At 45.4% G+C, this 17,235-nt stretch overlaps 1 protein-coding gene across 2 annotated transcripts in view; it reads left to right on the forward strand.

The window, feature by feature from the left end:
* The first annotated feature begins 8,692 nt into the window (after nt 1–8,692).
* Nucleotides 8,693–17,235, forward strand: part of RNF220 (ring finger protein 220) — a 252,675-nt gene continuing 244,132 nt past the window's right edge. The window contains exons 1-2 of one of the 2 annotated variants that reach the window (XM_025380650.1): nt 8,693–9,063; nt 15,559–16,300. In XM_025380650.1, the coding sequence (XP_025236435.1) occupies nt 15,676–16,300 (625 nt within the window). In that variant the 5' untranslated portion in view covers nt 8,693–9,063; nt 15,559–15,675. The remainder of the gene's footprint in view (nt 9,064–15,558; nt 16,301–17,235) is intronic. The other variant, XM_025380644.1, reaches the window with a different exon arrangement.

Below are 17,235 nucleotides of genomic sequence, written 5' to 3' on the forward strand. Positions count from 1 at the left end.
AGTTGAGGAACACCAAAGGAGGAGAGACGGTTTGGGAATGAAGATGATGAGTCCAGATTTGGATATGCAGAGTTTGAGGTGCCAGTGAAATATTCAGGTTAGGTAGGCTATTGGGTATGAGGGTCTGAAGCTACAGATTGAAGAGCTTTAGGTATATCCATGGTAAGAAAGCCATAGGAGTAAATGCATTTACCTCAGGAAAAACTCAAAGTGGGAAAAGAAGCATACATTCAACAGAACCCTAAAAACATTGAATGGTCCCATAAAGAGGTGTCAAAAATGGGCAAGAATGAGCTACTAGTGAGATAAAAAGAAAATCAGAAAGGTGTGATGTCCCCAAAGTCAAGGGAAGAAAGCATTTCAAGGAAGGAATGTCAGGTAAAATGGGAAATAAAAATTGATGACCTTACTGAGAGTCATATTTTTGAGGAATGGCAGACACAAAATCCAGATTGATGAGCTTGAAGAGTAGGTGGGAGGTGAAAAAGTAAAGATGGGGTCTGGAAGCAACACGTTCACAAGCTTGACTGGGAAGAGGGAGGAGATAGCATTAGAGCTGGAGAAGGATGTGGATGAAGGACTAAGGAGGATTTTTATTTCTTTTTTAAAAAATCTCTCTCTCTCTCTCTCTCTTTTGAATGAGAAATGCTTGAGTGTGTTTAAGTGCTGAATAGAAAGAATTATTAAACAGGACGAGATTGGAAACATGAAAAAGGTGCTACAGGTGCAAAGGCCCCCAAAGAAGACCAGGGCTCCAAAGCACAGGTGGAGTTGTCCAGCCTTTCATTGGAGGAGGGCTTCTTCCCTCTCTATAACAGGAGAGAACAAGGAAAGAGGGGACAGGAGCAAGTAAGGGGTGTGAAGTTGAAGTCTTCCACTTGACAGCTTTTAATCTTTCAAAAATAGTTGCTCAATAAATATTTATTGAATCGATGAATGAATACGAGCAAATAACATGAATCTGAAATCTGCACACTTCCCTCTTTTCCTTCAGAAGCATTCTATTGTCTAGAAAAGCTTGGGGATGACAGTGAAGGTGAGCAAGATTCAGAGTACTTTTAGGAAGAGGAAGAAGGATGTTTCCAAATCAAACAATAAGGATGCTAAAATCTTGCTCCAAATGGAAATCAGCAGGGAATAGCTGCTCTATTGGATAAGGTGAAAGTAAAATGGCTGGCTATCCGTTCTATACAGGTTTGTTCTGATCTATGCTTAAAAACAAAATCCTTTTCAATTTCTACAAGTTTCAAGTCACAAACTTTCACTTTGAGGGGAGAGCATGGAGCTCTCACCTATTGAACCCTTACTATTTGCCAATAACTGTGGTGAGTACCTTTTATTTAATCTTCATATCAAGTTCATAAAGTTAACATGTCTCCATTTTAAGCTTGTGGAAACAGAGCTTCAGAGAAGGTAAATGTGACAAGGTCGTTCAACCAATAAGCGGTAGAAATAGGATTCAAACCCAGATCTGCCTTCAGTTGCTCTTAACTATGATGCTATATTTCCATGAAATTTTAATAACTCTTATCACTGCAAATACTCTTTATGACACAACTCTTGAGTAAATTGTTCCCTGACATACCATGGGCATTATTCTTGTAATATTTTCCATTCTTCAATATTCAACTTTATATCTTTTAATGTCCTACTTAAATCTTATCTTTGTCCAAAACACTTAAGGACATCTCAAACCATGATGGTTTCTCTGGCTTTTGAAAACCTATAGCAGTTTGCCTGTATTATCCATTTGATATATTTTATCTACATTATAAAATTGAGTTTGGGTTTATTTAACCTTTCTTTTGATTATGAGTTAATGCTACAATTCTACAAGCTTCTTAGGGGATAGGAGGTGCATTTTCTGCCTTTTTGGGGGGATGGGGCAGGCATCTTTTACAGTTTCTTCCTACTGCCTTGATTCATACATAGTAAGTGGTCAGTAAATATTTGTTGCTAGATTGCCAGATGGTCAATCTTGGCATTGATATTGGTCTAATGTCTTTGGGAGCTGCCTGCAACTACTTCAGAAAGTTTCTGGTTGGAGTCAATATGAAAAATGGAGGATTTATTATTTCTGCTGTGAATTTATTTTTTCTTTTTGGGTGATAAAACTGGAAATCTCAAAAAGACTCCTGGTTTGTGTGTTGGGCATTGGTGGGGGAGATTCCTTTTGAAAGTGAGTGTGGAAAAGCAGACTTTTTATTTTGTAGAGGTTTTTTGAAGCTTACAAGTCCTTATATATATATTTTAAAAGTCCAAATTGCTCGAACTTGAAGTTCCCCTCCTCCTTTCTCCTCCTTCAGGGCCTTTTTCTAAACCTACTTCCCTTAAAATGACTTTTATTGATTTTCACTCAATGAGAGTTATTCTTCAGAATGAGGATGGAGGGGTCAGAGAGAGAAATTTACCCTGTGTTACCTGTGGAATAGGTGTGCATTTGTATCCAGTCTTGCTTTATTTGTTCTGTTTCCTGTATCCAGAAACCCACACACTGGGGATTATTAGGTCCTCTGTGTCTTGGTCGGAGCTTGAGTACAGTATACTAATAGATCAATTTATGTGTTCATTCATTCAGCAAACATTTATTGAGCAGGCATGTCCTAGGCATTGGAGATACTAAGATGAATAAGACATAGTCACTGCCCTCAATGACCTCCAGATGTACAAGAAGACACCAGCCTGAAGGGGCTGGGGTCAGGGAACAAGGCAACTGAATATCCTCCGTCAGGAAATCCTAAGAGAATAAAAAGACCAGTCTTGTAAGATAAATATAAACATCTAATCAACTTAGCCAATTAGAAAACCATTTTTAAGAAAAGGCAATCTTTTACCAATATGTCCGGTGTTTCTTTTGCATTTTTTCCTCACTAATTTCTTTGTCTCCAGTCTTACTCCTCTCCAGGCTACATTTAAAATTGCATCCAATTTTATTTTTCTAAACCCCGATCTGATCATGCCATTCCTGTTTTGAGAATTCTCATTCATTCATTGTACACATTTTATCAATCACCTACTGGGATGTTTCCCGTGAGTGTGAAGTGTTTGGGATGCAGTGGTACGCAAGCAGGCCCTACATTCAAGAAGCTTTAGAATCTAGACCAGGTAGTACTTGCTGAATCTTGTCCTTTTATCTAAATCAGTTCAGTCCAATAGACACCAGTATCTGTTGTGGTAAGTACCATGCAAAACAACTAAGACAGAATTCTGCTTTAAGCAGATCAGAGTCTAGTAAGGAACCTGAAAACAATAGATAATTCCAGTACAATGTGATGAGTGAATAGCTGCATGCATAGACTGCTATGATAATCAGGTTTGAGGAGAAGAGAGGCTGGTGGGCAGGGTGGCTTCCTGGAAGAGACCATCCCAAGCAAAGTCTTGAAGTATAAATAGGAGTTGGTTAGACACTGGGAGTGTCCAGTTAGTTCCTTAATGTGACAAACAAGATCTTTCATAGTCCATTAATCTATTTTTCCAGTCTCTCCTTGTATCTTCTACACCTTTTTTTTTCCCCTCCCAGCCCAATTTCTGAATGTTTTTCAAGTTAGGAACGAATGCCCCTGGATTATTTAGTGTTGTGCTTTGGATTTGAGAAAGTACCAAATAAATATGGTGCATCTTTCTGGAGCATCAGTTCTATCAAATGATAAGTAATTTAAAACATGGTTTTATATTAAAGCTTAATATATTTGTGGAGTTGAAGGCAAAATTTCCATTCATTTTTCTTTTTTTTTTTTTTTTTCTTTTTTTTTTGAGACGGAGTCTTGCTCTGTCGCCTGGGCTGGAGTGCAGTGGCCGGATCTCAGCTCACTGCAAGCTCCGCCTCCCGGGTTTACGCCATTCTCCTGCCTCAGCCTCCCAAGTAACTGGGACTACAGGCGCCCGCCATCTCGCCCGGCTAGTTTTTTGTATTTTTTAGTAGAGACGGGGTTTCACCGTGTTCGCCAGGATGGTCTCGATCTTCTGACCTCGTGATCCACCCGTCTCGGCCTCCCAAAGTGCTGGGATTACAGGCTTGAGCCACCGCGCCCGGCCTCCATTCATTTTTCAAGATAAAACAGGATACATACATTTCAAGCTAGTGGCAAGCCATTTTAGGCTTGCCCTTAGACACCACCATCTGTACCACCTCTTTCTTGTGGAAAAATTTGAGATGTACTATTGGAATATGGCAGGAAATTTTATGTGCCTTTGCATATGCTATTTTGCTATTTGCTCATCCTGGAGTGCTCTTCCCATTTTTCTCCCTTGATAAACTCTACTTATCCTTCAAAGCCCAACTTAAGTGTCATTCCATATAACAGTCATTTTTAACGAAGCTTAAATGTCATCCCATATGACAGTTATTTTTTAAAAACCCACTTGTGTCCCTGCCTCCTTTCCTAATAGCTCCATAACTCAGTACCTCCTTCTTTTGTATTTCTACCACCCTATACTCAGAATTTCCATTATAGCACTGCTCACATTGTACCATATATATTTGCTTTCCTATCCATCTCTGCTACTGGACTATAAACCTCTGTAGGGCAGGCACTATTATTTATCTTTCTATTCTTAGTGACTGGCACTTGGTAGACACTCAATAAATGTCTATTGAATTTGTGGACCATTCCTTACTCTGCATCACCTCTGCTCTTATATAAAGTGATATCTCCTTTACTTCTCATCTTCAGGGAATGATGTGTTCCACAAAAGTATATTTTCCAGACAACTGAAATTTACTTCTTAAAGTATCAAAATCTGCTGTTTAAATCATGTTGGTAGGAATTTATTTTTCTGTATTTTCACACGTGTGCTAGCTCTCGTAAGTAAAATATACTAAGCATAATGTGTTCCTTGATGACCTATCCCCAAAAGTATCAGGGTATGTTTGGTTGGAATTCATGACATCCACTGGGACCACTGATGGGATAGGGCTTTTTGCCTTCACACCAAATAACCCCATTTTCTTGTAGTTTTTGAGTTATGGTGCTTGCTTCTTATAGTTCGGTCACCATTTCTCATTGTCAGTGTTCTTGCTCTAACAACACTACCCTTTGCTCTTTTTATATACGTTTCAATGGATATTAAAATTACAAAACTAATATATGTTCACTGAAAACAAACAGAAGTCTATGGAGTAAAAAGTCAAAGTCCTCCCTTCATTTCTGTCTAACCCCCAACCGTGTCACATCCACACTCACACTCCCTAGCCATAACCATTGTTAACAGTTTAATGTATCCCTACAGGCCTTTTTCTGTCAATGTATGTGTACATGTATACGGACAAATATCAAATCATATTATACATACTGTTATATGACTTGCTTTTCTCACTCGACAATATATAATAGGTATCCTTCTATGTCAGTACATCTTAGTCTATATCATTCTTTTTAATGGCTGCCCCCTTTTAATTTGACAATCTTAATCAGCTGTGAATGGGAAAGCCAAATAATCAAGCTTATTAGAATTGTACCTAAGAAAGAATAAATCGGCTCTGAATGAAGGCTTGTGTAATTCTCCTAGGAGGGAAATGTGTTAACTTTAGTGCATGGACTTTGTAATGTTTATTTTGGCTATTCTGGGACCCTTTTTGCTTATTTCCTGCTTCATTGTGTTTTGGATAGCTGAGGTTGCTGGACGTATGACCTGTGAATTAGTGAGGTATTACATATTCAATTTTGCATTATATAATTTTGCTCTGGTTTTATGAGGGATTTGCAGTTAATTTTTTCATTTAGATTGCTGTTATAGACAGTGATTAGTTCTTCGAGTTTCTAAGTACTTGCATCGTAGTGAGGACCACTGCGTGTGGTAGCAGCTAAAAATATTTGGCTTGATGATTGAACAGGCCTTCTTATCTGTATCATCTATCTGTGAGAATGTGCACTGGACCTATGGGAGCTCTCTAAGTTGATTTGAGGGAGCCTTTTACTACTGATGAACATTAAAGTACTGACATCATCTTGTGCTATAAATAATAAAATCTTATTTAGGATTTATATAGACTCTTCCTTCTGCTTTCATCTACCATACTAAAATGGCTAAATCTTGTTGATGCTACCTTTTAGATCTCACTGTAATGTGTCCCCTCCTCTCCACTCACTCTGCCCCAGTACCTTGGTTCAGGCTCTACTGTATCTCAACTGAATTACCTGAGATAGACCTTTTAATTGGCCTCACTGCCTCTTGTCTAACCTCCACCTTGCCCACTCAGCAACTAGTGCTTGTTTTAAAACAGAAATCCTACCATGCCACACCCCTAAAACCCTTTAGGGGTTTCTCATCATCTATAGGATAACGTCCACTTTCCTTAGCTTAGTATACAAAGCCTTTTGTGATTTGACCCACTTCTCCTGCCTATCTCTTGCTGCCCAATGTTTCATACTTCAATTTCTAGGGAAATCAGTGGCTTATAATTCCTTTAACACACCACACAAGAGAATTCTCAATAAATGCTTGTTAAATGAATGAATGAAATACCTTATGTAGCTAGGGTGACCATTCAACCTGCTTGGCCCAGGATGGCCCTTATTCACATTTGTCATCCCAGTGTAATTATTAAAAGTGTCCCTTTTTTAATCATCAAACTTATCTCAGTTAGATCAATAAATTCTAAGGTCATCCTTATTATAGTAATTATCAGATTGATTTCTAACTCTTTCTTTTTTTCCTCTACTAGATGGTGAGCTCTTTGAGGACAGGAGTTCATTTTTACATCCTCGTTTATTCATTCAACTAAGAGACTGATGCTGTTAGGTGCTTAGGGTATGATGTAGAATGCAACAAACAAACATGGTTCTTGACATCATGAAGTTTACAATCCAGCAGGAAATAATAATTTAGTGGAAAGAATAGAGCCTAACATAATAAATGTTGGTGTATGAGTGAACAATTAAACATGGATTAGAAGTTCCTCAACAGGCCAGGCGTGGTGGCTCACCCCTGTAATCCCAGCACTTTGGGAGGCCGAGGCAAGTGGATCACTTGAAGTCAGGAGTTTGAGACCAGCCTGGCCAACATGGTGAAACCCTATTTCTACTAAAAATTATTTGGGCGTGGAGGGGCATGCCTGTAATCCTAGCTATTCAGGAGGCTGAGGTAAGAGAATCGCTTGAACTCGGGAGGCAGAGGTTGCAGTAAGCCGAGATCACACCACTGCACTCCAGCCTGGGTGAGAGAGTGAGACTCCATCTCAAAAATAAATAAATAAATAAATAAATAAATAAATAAATAAATAAATAAATAAAAATAAAGTTCCTCAACAATCCTGATACCATGAATTACAGAAATAGTCATAAGTGTAGAACTCTAAGTGATCAAATTAACAATTTATTTAGAGTTGCCAATTAAAATTTTAAAATACAAACAGCACACATATATGTAAACATGCTTAATATTTAGATGCTACCTTAATGTTAAACATGAGTAAAAAGGACAACGAAATAATAGCAAGAATGAGATTCTGAGTCTCATTCTTTTTAGACAATTTATAATCCTATGTGGTTCTCTGCAAAGTGGATTATCAGTGTGTACTCCATTCCTCCCCACCCTCCCTTTTTTTTCCAGACGAGAAATCTGAGGTTTTAGACACTGAACCACGAAACAAAGGAATGACCTTTTTTTATTTTTTTGGCTCCCAGACATGATCTCGGCTCACTGCAACCTCCACCTCCCAGGTTCAAGCGATTCTCCTGCCTTGGCCTCCTGAGTAGCTAGGATTACAGGCATGTGCCACTATGCCCGGCTACTTTTTGTATTTTTAGTAGAGATGGGGTTTCACCATGTTGGTCAGGCTGGTCTCGAACTCCTGACCTCTTGTTCCACCCGCCTCGGCCTCCCGAAGTGTTGGCATTACAGTCGTGAGCCACCGCGCCCGGCCAGGAATGACTTCTTAAACCAGGATTTGATTTTGGTTGAACTTTGCTTTCAGAACTAGAACTACCTGCTATCCAAGACTTGTTAACCACGTTCTCATGGGCAAATTACAAAACCCTTTCAACCTCAGTTTCCTCTCATAAACTAGTGGTAATATTATCTCCAGAATTAATCTTAGGAGTAAATGAGATTATGTAAAGGCATTTAGTCCCATAACCGGGCTCCTAGAAAGCACTCAGGAATGTTAGTTCTCTATCCGTTTCCCCTATTTATCTTTCTGTGTTTGATGAATTATAGGATGATATGAAGTGATTTGAAAAGAACTGTAATATAAACATCAATAAAACACCAATAAAAAGTTTATTCTCACATCTGGATGCTAAACTAGGCCTTCACCTCCTCCAAAAGGTACAGTTTTATTAATATTCATTTATTATTTTATTATTATAGTCAAAGACCCAGAGAAGCATTCCAGGAACAAAGCAGCAGGTAAGATTTTTCTGGAAAAAGGTAGAGATTTTGAGGGAGCCAGGATTTGGGGGTCATTTAAGCAGCAGTGGATGTCAGTCTTCAAGCTTTGCCCATTTGCTCTTGGTCCCTTTTGGTTCAGGAAAGGAAGAAGAACAAGCACCAAACCATTCACTGAGACCTTTGCGGGTTGGGGAGGAGGGATGTAAACAAAAGTCAACGCTCTCTTTAGTTTACAATGGCTGGCGACCCCAAGACTTCCAAGCTCTTTGGTGAGGGCCAGTAGGTCTGTTCTCCAGGAGTGCCCTGGGTCTGGACTTCATTTCCCAGAGTCCCTTAGTGCCCTAATGTATTCAGTGCTCAGAGTGCCTGTATGTGTGTGAGTGTGAGAGAATGTGTGCGTGCGTGTGTGTGTGCGCGCGTGTGTGTCTCTCCGAGTCCCTGGGAGAGTGGAGGCTCATTCACTGATTAGAGCCAGCGCTGAGAGGCAGCACTGCTCCTTCTCTCACGCCAACCGAGTCTTTTGATCTGTACATGCAATCCCAGGCAGCTCGCGAACACAAACCCGGGGCCAGCCGCCTACTGCTGCTGCTGCCGCTGCCGCTGCCGCCGCCGCCGCCGCCGCTGCCTCCGCCGGCTCTGCGCACCCGGGACTTTTCATGCACCACACTCTCCGCCTGCTTCCCTCCGTGTCCTGAAAAGTGCGACCGTTCTCCCAAGGAATTTCCACGGCAAGTATGGAGAGCAGAAAGGGGTGTGGACGTGTGTGCGTACCCAAGAGGGGTGGGTGCGAGGGCAGCCGGCTTGTTCAGGAACCTGGCTAACTTTCCGGGTCCGTTTCCTAGGGATTCGGGCGGTTCCCCCCGGACGGAGGCAGGGGCTGGGACTGGGACTGGCGCGTCTTGGATCATCGCAACGGAGCCTCTCGGCATCGGCGCCCTGCGCGCTCCGTGCGCTGCCTCGCTCAAACTTTCCGTCTTGAGTTTTCCTTAATGTGTTTTATTTGGGGAGGGGGGGAGGTGCAAGGGGGAGGGACCAGACGCGGGAATTGGACAAGTAGGGAGGGTTAGGGCACTGCAAGGGAAGGGAGCAGGAGTTCTTTTCTCCATCTTTCAATAAGCCCCATTCCCACTTTGTTCGGGTCGATCGCGAGAGTGCCTTCTCGCCGGGCTCCCTGGTGCACCCCCCGGTGATTTCCGGGCTCCCCTGTGTACCCCGCGTTGATTTCCGGCGAGGCCAGGGCTGGGTGGTACTCAGTGGGGAGCACGAGGCGGCGGGCGGATGGAGAAGGGGCGATCCGAATGAGAAACGACCCCTACAGCCTCCACCCCACACACAGCCGGCTCCGCGGGGTACCCGGGGAGTGACTGTTTAGCCCGGAACCCCGGGTGCTCGGCTGACTTTTTCCTAGCCCGGGCGGGTGTGAAGGGTGTGGAGGGAGGGAGGTGGGGTGGGATAGGGGGATCCTCTGCCGGCAGGAAGGAGGCAGGTGCTAGCATAGAGGCGGATCATTCTAAATGCCACCGGTAAACTCCCCACTCCGGTGGGTTGGACCGGCCTGGCAGTAGAGCAGCCCGACACGTGGGATCTCCCGGGATTTTCGGGGTCGGGACCCCCTCTCCCATCGGTTCTACTGAGCAAGGCGGGAGGACGATCGTGGAGACAAGGGCGCCTTACTCTGTTTGTAGTTTTATTTTTATCTTAGACCTGCCTTAAACTGAGTAACAATTTCTCTTCTGACTTGAGAACAAAACTTTTTAGTGAGCACGCCGGTCGCTGCTGTCCTGCGGCCACTGCCGCCGCGCTTATCAGCCCGGGCCGAGCGACCTTCTCTGCCCGGAGCCCAGCCCCGCCACCGCGCTCCGGAGACTCCGGCCTCCCCCACCCCACCCCCGCCCCCCAACCCGGGGCTTTTCAGGGCTCGGCCTGGGCGTTTCGCCTTTGTGCTTTGTAAGAGAAAGCCTTTTCTTCCAGGGCACAACAAACTTGGGCGGAGAGCTTCCGTGTGGCCCCCCGGGCGAGGCCGCCCACGGTGGTGAGGCCATCCGAGGGGATGCCCGGTTCGTCCCCCGCTCCAGGAGCCTCTCCGAGAGCTCGCGGCCCAGGTCGACCCAAGCTGGCGAGGGCGCGCAGGAGTCCCGAAGTAGCGGGAACTAGGGCAGCCAGGAGGCAGGGGAAGAGCTCTCGCTTCCCGTTAACACTCTGCATTCTCGGGTCTTGGATGCAGCTCCAGCGGAGAGCCCATGTTCCGGCCCTGAGCCGGGTGCGCGTCGCACTGGGTGGGTGCATGGGGCCCGGGCCATAGGTGTGGGGGCACAGCCCTGCCTGGCTGGCCCGGGTCGTCTGGGGTCTCCTGCCTGCGCCGGCCCCCTGCCCCGGGAGCCGCTGAGGGGGAGAGCACGGCGCTCGCTGCCCACGACGCCCAGCAGCCACGTCTTGCCTCTCGCCTCCGCTCCGGACTCGGCTTGAGGGGCAAAGGGGAGAGAAAGGAAAAATAAAGAGAAAAAAGGGCGTCAGTGAGGAAGCAGCGAGGAGACTAGGGGGAGCAGAGTGGGCAGGGGGCCTTTGCCTTGCCTGGCCTCCTCCTCTGTCCGTCTCGCGGGCTCTTCCTGCAAAGGGGAATGAGCAGAGGGGGGAAAGGCAGAAAGAGCGTCGAGGAAAAGCGGTGCTGGCGTCTTCTGTGCCGATCCCTCCTGGCCCTCAGAGACCCGGCAAAAGTGGCGTGAGTTCGCTCTCTGCGCTTCGGGGCGAGGTTGGGGAAGGCCGAAGAAGGGGCGGCGACGCGTCGCGCCGCTGGTGGCCGACGGGGCCGGGGCCGGGGCCGGGCGCGGAGCGAGCGGGGACACACACCTGTTCTGCGAGCCGCGCCGTGTGCCGCGGCCGGACGGCCGCCGTGCGGGCCGCAGAACCCTCCCTTCCGCACCGCGCATCCGCAGTCCAGGAGCTGGAAGGGCCCGGCAGCCCCGCGCCGGTCCGCATTTGCAGGAGAGATGGAGTGGAGGAGCCCGCGGCTGCCCGCTGAAGCGGTGGCGCGCGGCGGCGGGACCCGGGTGACCCCCAGGGCGGGGCTGCTCGGGGGCTGGAGGTCCTTGGACTTTGGTCGAAGGCTGGCAGCTCTGAGCCCCTGCCCCGCGGGCCCCGCGCGGCTGCGGACCAGGGGCCCTTGCACGTGTCGGTTCTTCCCGGACTGGCGCCTTGGTTGCCCAAAGTTAGGCGCAGATCGTTTCGTGCAGAGGTTGTTGGGACCTAGAGTATTCTATATACAAAGGCAACCGAGAGCCGGAGGGAGAGGTCAGGCCAAAGAGTAGTGGGCTTGGCTCCGCGTTGGCCCCAAGTTTATGTAGGTTTCGCCTTCACCTCTCTTCCCCCGTTTCTCCTGAAAGAGTTGATTTTTTCCCAGTCGAGACTCTTCCGACCTGAATAATGCACCCTCTCGCTAAGCCCGTATCCCAGCGATCCCGCACTCTCGGACTGGCCCGGGCTGTCTCGGATTCGCACCCGTTGGCCAAGCTGGGCCTGAATCCGGGTCCAAATCTAGGACCGATACCCGGCCGTGCCTGAAGCACAGGCGTCGGCCCTAGCCCGGGAACTGTGTTGGCCTTATATTCCCTGAGCTGTCGCATATGGTGGTAAAATTTCTGTTAGAGCGGTGTTTCCAAATACCCTCTGGGCATTTGGTGTGCGGGAATTCTCTTCAAGCGAAGTCTGTGAACTTAAAAAAAAAAAAAATTCTTTCCTGCGTTCTTAACAACCCCCCACTACTCTGCCTCATTTCCCATTGTTCTTTGCTTTTTAAGTTCCCTGTTAATTTTTTAAAAGTTTATTTATGCAAAGGAAAAATATCGTTTAATTTGTTCTATTATTTTAATTCCTGGCTTTTGGAAACGGTTCAGAGACCACAAAAATGTCACCTGTTGTAATAAGCAGAGGAGTGTTGTGTGTGCATTTTAATTGCCAGCAGAGCCATAGTTTGGTGGGCGCCCTGAGCTCGGCTCCGGGAAAGAGCCCTTTGCAGCTTTCTTTGTGGCAGTCATTTGCAAATGGGTTTGGCTCTCAGCTACGGCAGAGGCAGCGGCAGCAGCCACCGCTTCCTTCTACGCCGATCCCGGGCGCAGGTCAGGAAGCCCAGACCCTGGACCGGGATGGGCAGAGGATGGGATGGGAGATTACCTACTCTCTGAGACTTTGTCTTGGGCTTTCGGTTTTTCTGTGCGAAAGTGGCTAGTTCGCTCCGCAGAGCGCGGAGCGCTGCGCATCAGCCCAGCCTCAGACATTTTCACGTTCCAAACGCGGGCGTCTTCGTTTCATTTGTCTTGGTTCTGGCATGTTTAACCACGCAATTAGTAATCTCACTAATTATTCAGATAGCTGGCGTTTTGTAATCACTTTAAAGCAGGATCGGGAGTGTGATTTAAGAAACAAACAAACTCCCACAGATACGGAACTGAACCAAACCCATCACGTCAAGGATTTGAAATTTTTTTTAACTCAATATTTGTTGGTCCCTCCGTCCAGCCTTACTGCCTGCCAGACAATTTATTTAGCTTCGTGGATTGATCCCTCCTCCTTGTTTAGTTAATTCAACAAAGACTTTTTGCAATCTGTTTGGAGTTTGTCTGATGCCGTGGAAAAGTAGCTGATGATTTATTTGGTTGCTTTTCGATTTCTGTCTTCAGCCCTTCTTTCTCCTCCTTTCAGCGGGGATGTCAGCTGTTATTACTTCCTATTGATCCCTTTGCAAAGTGAGAAGTGAACTAAAATTAATGTCAATTCCACTGCTCGGATCAATAGCTGGAGTTATTTTAATCTGGATTTGCACGAAGTGCTAAATTAAAAAAAATCAGCATAGAGTCAGAAAAGTAACAGTTACTTACTTTCCCTTTGCCCAGTTCTTCACAGTCACCCAAATGCTCCATCAAGCTGATTATCTTACAATCCATATTTTTTTAATTAAGAGGGTCAGTTAGTTTTCTTATTTTGGGTTCTGTGTTTAAACCCATGACATTTTGACATTGGGAGTGTATTAACTATAGATTTTCATAATGACTGTGGTCGGCTGAAGCCTCATCTATACAAGTTGTTAATGTGAGGAGAGGGTAAGAAAGAAAAGGGAAAAGAAAAAAGCACTCCCCCTCCCCCATGGAGAGCAACACGCCCACGCAGTGGAGTAAGAGAGATGTGGCCTGGAAAAATATTGTTGATTTATTTTCAGTGTAATGAAGTTTTCAAATGAATAACCAGGGTTGAGTGATTCACCGGGTTCTGTTGGAGTGTCCGGTGCTGTCACCAGATTCCTAATTTATGAAACTCATTTAAGATAATGAGGTGATCTAGGAAGTAAAAATAGCAAGTGAATCCTGGGGCGGGGGGAGGTCGTATTGTGAGGGGGAAACATTCCTCCCTTCACACTCAGTGTGTTATGTTTGTCCTTTTCTCCAGTTTGCCTCATATAATATTGCTTGTTGATAGACAAGTAGCTATTTCTGTTGTGAAGAGCTGCTTGGAACCCTTGGAACAGCCCTAGACCCACTTTCAGAGCGTCCATGTTGTGTGACCATTAATCTGACTAGAAAACAGCCAAGAACAGGATTCCCAGACATGTCAGGCTAACTGGCTGTCCTTGGCAGATCATTCCCTGCACTGCTATAACTTGACAGGAAAGTTATTTAAAATTTGGAAGAGAGAAAAATCCGTTAATGTGAGATACATAATCTGGTAATTTAGCAATGATGTCTATAAGGAAAGATGCCAAATGAGGAAGCAGTCTGATGGTGTCCACTCATCTTCCCAATTAATAACAGTCATTGACACGTCTGCTACAGGATGGGAGAAGGAAATACTCTCTTTGCACTGCATTAAGCCAGGAGGATTCATCTACCGTTTAACTGAGGTTTCTCTATTTGAGGGAATACCAAAGATACTCCAGGTGGGCTGTTTAAAAGGAAGGAGGTAGATTTTATTTCTGATATGACTCTCCATTTAAAGGCTGTAATTTGTAGCAGACGGTGATTTTTGGTTATGCTTTGAGTTTCATTAAGTTTCTATTTCATGTATATTTTTGATGCTAATAAGTCCTGGTATTCGTCTTTATGTTGTCCTGGCTTTTGATATATAGCCCTTCTCCCAGCCCCCACTCAAAATACACTTTGGAATGGAACCAGCGACTATGAAAATGTACAACCTAAATTTACAAGGGAAACTGAAAGAAGTCTCTCCGAACTCCAATTTGTTCCGAGGGCCTTTATTGGACATCAGCTCTGACTGGGCCAATAAGCAGAGCAAAATAAGTCAGAAATTTTGTTAACATTTTGTTCTAAATGTTAATGGCAAATCCAAGGCAGTTTACAAATCTACTTAAGAGTGAGTGCATTAGTAACTAAAATTACCGATCCGTTCTTTGCTGCCCTTAGAAGACAGACGCTTCTAGAGAGCGTATGCCAAAGGCACCCATTATGGTTTTAAATATTGTCAGAGACGCCAGGCATTTTATTGATGAAGGTTTTGTTCCTTCTCAGAAAAGAGAAATAGAAAGCCCATGTGATTAGAGAGGGGTGTGCATCAAAATAAATGTTAATGCTGTTTGTTCACATAGCACTTTTTTCTGGAAACGGTCTTAGATGATACATGAAGATATGTGTGTGTGTGTATGTATGTGCCAATGTGTATCATTTATCCATGTGTATACTTTGTACTAACTAATATGTACAAGTGCTCCTGGTCTGGATGAACTTGAATTAGGGATATTTCAGTATCAGGGAGTTGTTAGGGGAGATGAAGAGAGGATGCATATGTGGGGAATCGTATATGTAGAATGTGGTCTCTGAACATCAGGCCTGCCATGAGTGGCCTGTGGATGCAGGTGGAAGCACTTTAAAACATAGACCCCCACTTAATCTACTGGATGGCTTGGCCTTCCAAAGCTCATTTGTTCAGGGAATATCGTATTTGGAGGTTTTATGATATTTTTTTCTTTGCTGGGCTCAGGCGCATTTCACCCGGAACGTGTAGGGACCAAAGTCAGCTACGCGTACATCACAGTAAGTTGTCTATTGATTTTCCTGAATGAAAATGGTCTGATGCTGCTGCCCACTGGCTCCTAAAGCCTGTGGTGTCTCTTGCCCGAGCATCTGTAAGCCAGAAGGATGGTGTTTCGATCACTTGGGGGTTTCCCTTTATTTCCTCCCCCTGACTTTCCTCCCCCTTCTTTTTTTCTCTTTGCTGTTTCTACAGGTCTTAGAAGGGAATGATTCCCCAGTAATATTCCCTGCCCTGACCCAAGGTGCCGCTTGGCCTCCCTCCCAGGGAAGACTGCTTCTTGTGTAACGCCGGCCACAGAAAGAGACTCCGATGGACTTACACCGGGCAGCCTTCAAGATGGAGAACTCATCCTACCTTCCCAACCCTCTGGCATCCCCAGCACTGATGGTCCTGGCATCCACGGCTGAGGCCAGCCGTGATGCTTCCATCCCTTGTCAGCAGCCACGACCCTTTGGTGTACCTGTCTCAGTTGACAAGGACGTGCATATTCCTTTCACCAACGGTTCCTATACCTTTGCCTCTATGTACCATCGGCAAGGTGGGGTGCCAGGCACTTTTGCCAATCGTGATTTCCCCCCTTCTCTACTACACCTCCATCCTCAATTTGCTCCCCCAAATCTAGATTGCACCCCAATCAGTATGCTGAATCATAGTGGTGTGGGGGCTTTCCGGCCCTTTGCCTCCACCGAGGACCGGGAGAGCTATCAGTCAGCCTTTACGCCGGCCAAGCGACTTAAGAACTGCCATGACACAGAATCTCCCCACTTACGCTTCTCAGATGCAGATGGCAAGGAATATGACTTTGGGACACAGCTGCCATCTAGCTCCCCCGGTTCACTAAAGGTTGATGACACTGGGAAGAAGATTTTTGCTGTCTCTGGCCTCATTTCTGATCGGGAAGCATCATCTAGCCCAGAGGATCGGAATGACAGATGTAAGTACTTTGGTTCGAGCCCTCCCGTACCCCCAGTAAGCCCTGCCTCACTGTGATGTTCAACAGGTCGGTGGCGTTTTGCATGCTCCTAGTAGCAGGAAGGGCCAACTACTTCCCTTTCGCTAGCTGTGGAGTGCTAACCTTTGCTTGTCTCTTATCAGTGAGCACTGATAGTTCTTGAAATGTTTTTCTGAAAGTAGCCAGAGGCAAGTTGGCCCCAGCACAGCCTTTCTCTCCGGGTCATGGTGGGCTTATTCTCTGAGGACTGGAGTGAAGAGGGGTACCACTGATGTAGTGAAGTGAATGTCATTTCATTAAGAAGTGTCGGCTCCTAGGGAATTTGGGGGGCCTAAAGAAACATGTCCACCCCTCCTCTCTTTGCTGTCCTCATTATGTTTGTCTGATCTTAGTGTTATTTTTTAGCTTTTCCATTGTATCACATCCAGCAGACTCCACGTGATTCTATTTTCACAACTCTCAGCCCTTGTCCACATCAGGCTATTTTTCAGAGAAGGACAAAGGTGTCGTCAATCACCATAAAGCATTTCAAACAGCTGTGTTTTCCTTGCGATCGCAAGGCTAGAAAGCCGACTTCTCTTGGGATTTCACAGGTTTGCTGGATGCTTATCCTGGGGCTCACTTTTAGGACTAGACACGGTTGACCTGTGGGACTGCTCCATATTTGATGTTCACAACTATTATTAATTTCTGCTTATGAAACAGTTTTTTCTCATGTTCTCCAAGTGCCTTGTTGGGCTCTGGCTACACTTACTCATAGCTGGAACTAAACCTTTATTTGGAACTTGTAGACTAGGAGTGCTGAACCCTGCAATCTTTTGCTCTAATATAATCAGAAAGTAATTGTGTTTTGAAGCTTTTGGGCTGTGGGTAGACAGAGCAGTTTTCTTCAAGCCTGGTGAGAATTTATGAACTGA

The sequence above is a fragment of the Theropithecus gelada genome, chromosome 1, assembly GCF_003255815.1.
Source record: "Theropithecus gelada isolate Dixy chromosome 1, Tgel_1.0, whole genome shotgun sequence".
NCBI lineage: Eukaryota > Metazoa > Chordata > Mammalia > Primates > Cercopithecidae > Theropithecus > Theropithecus gelada.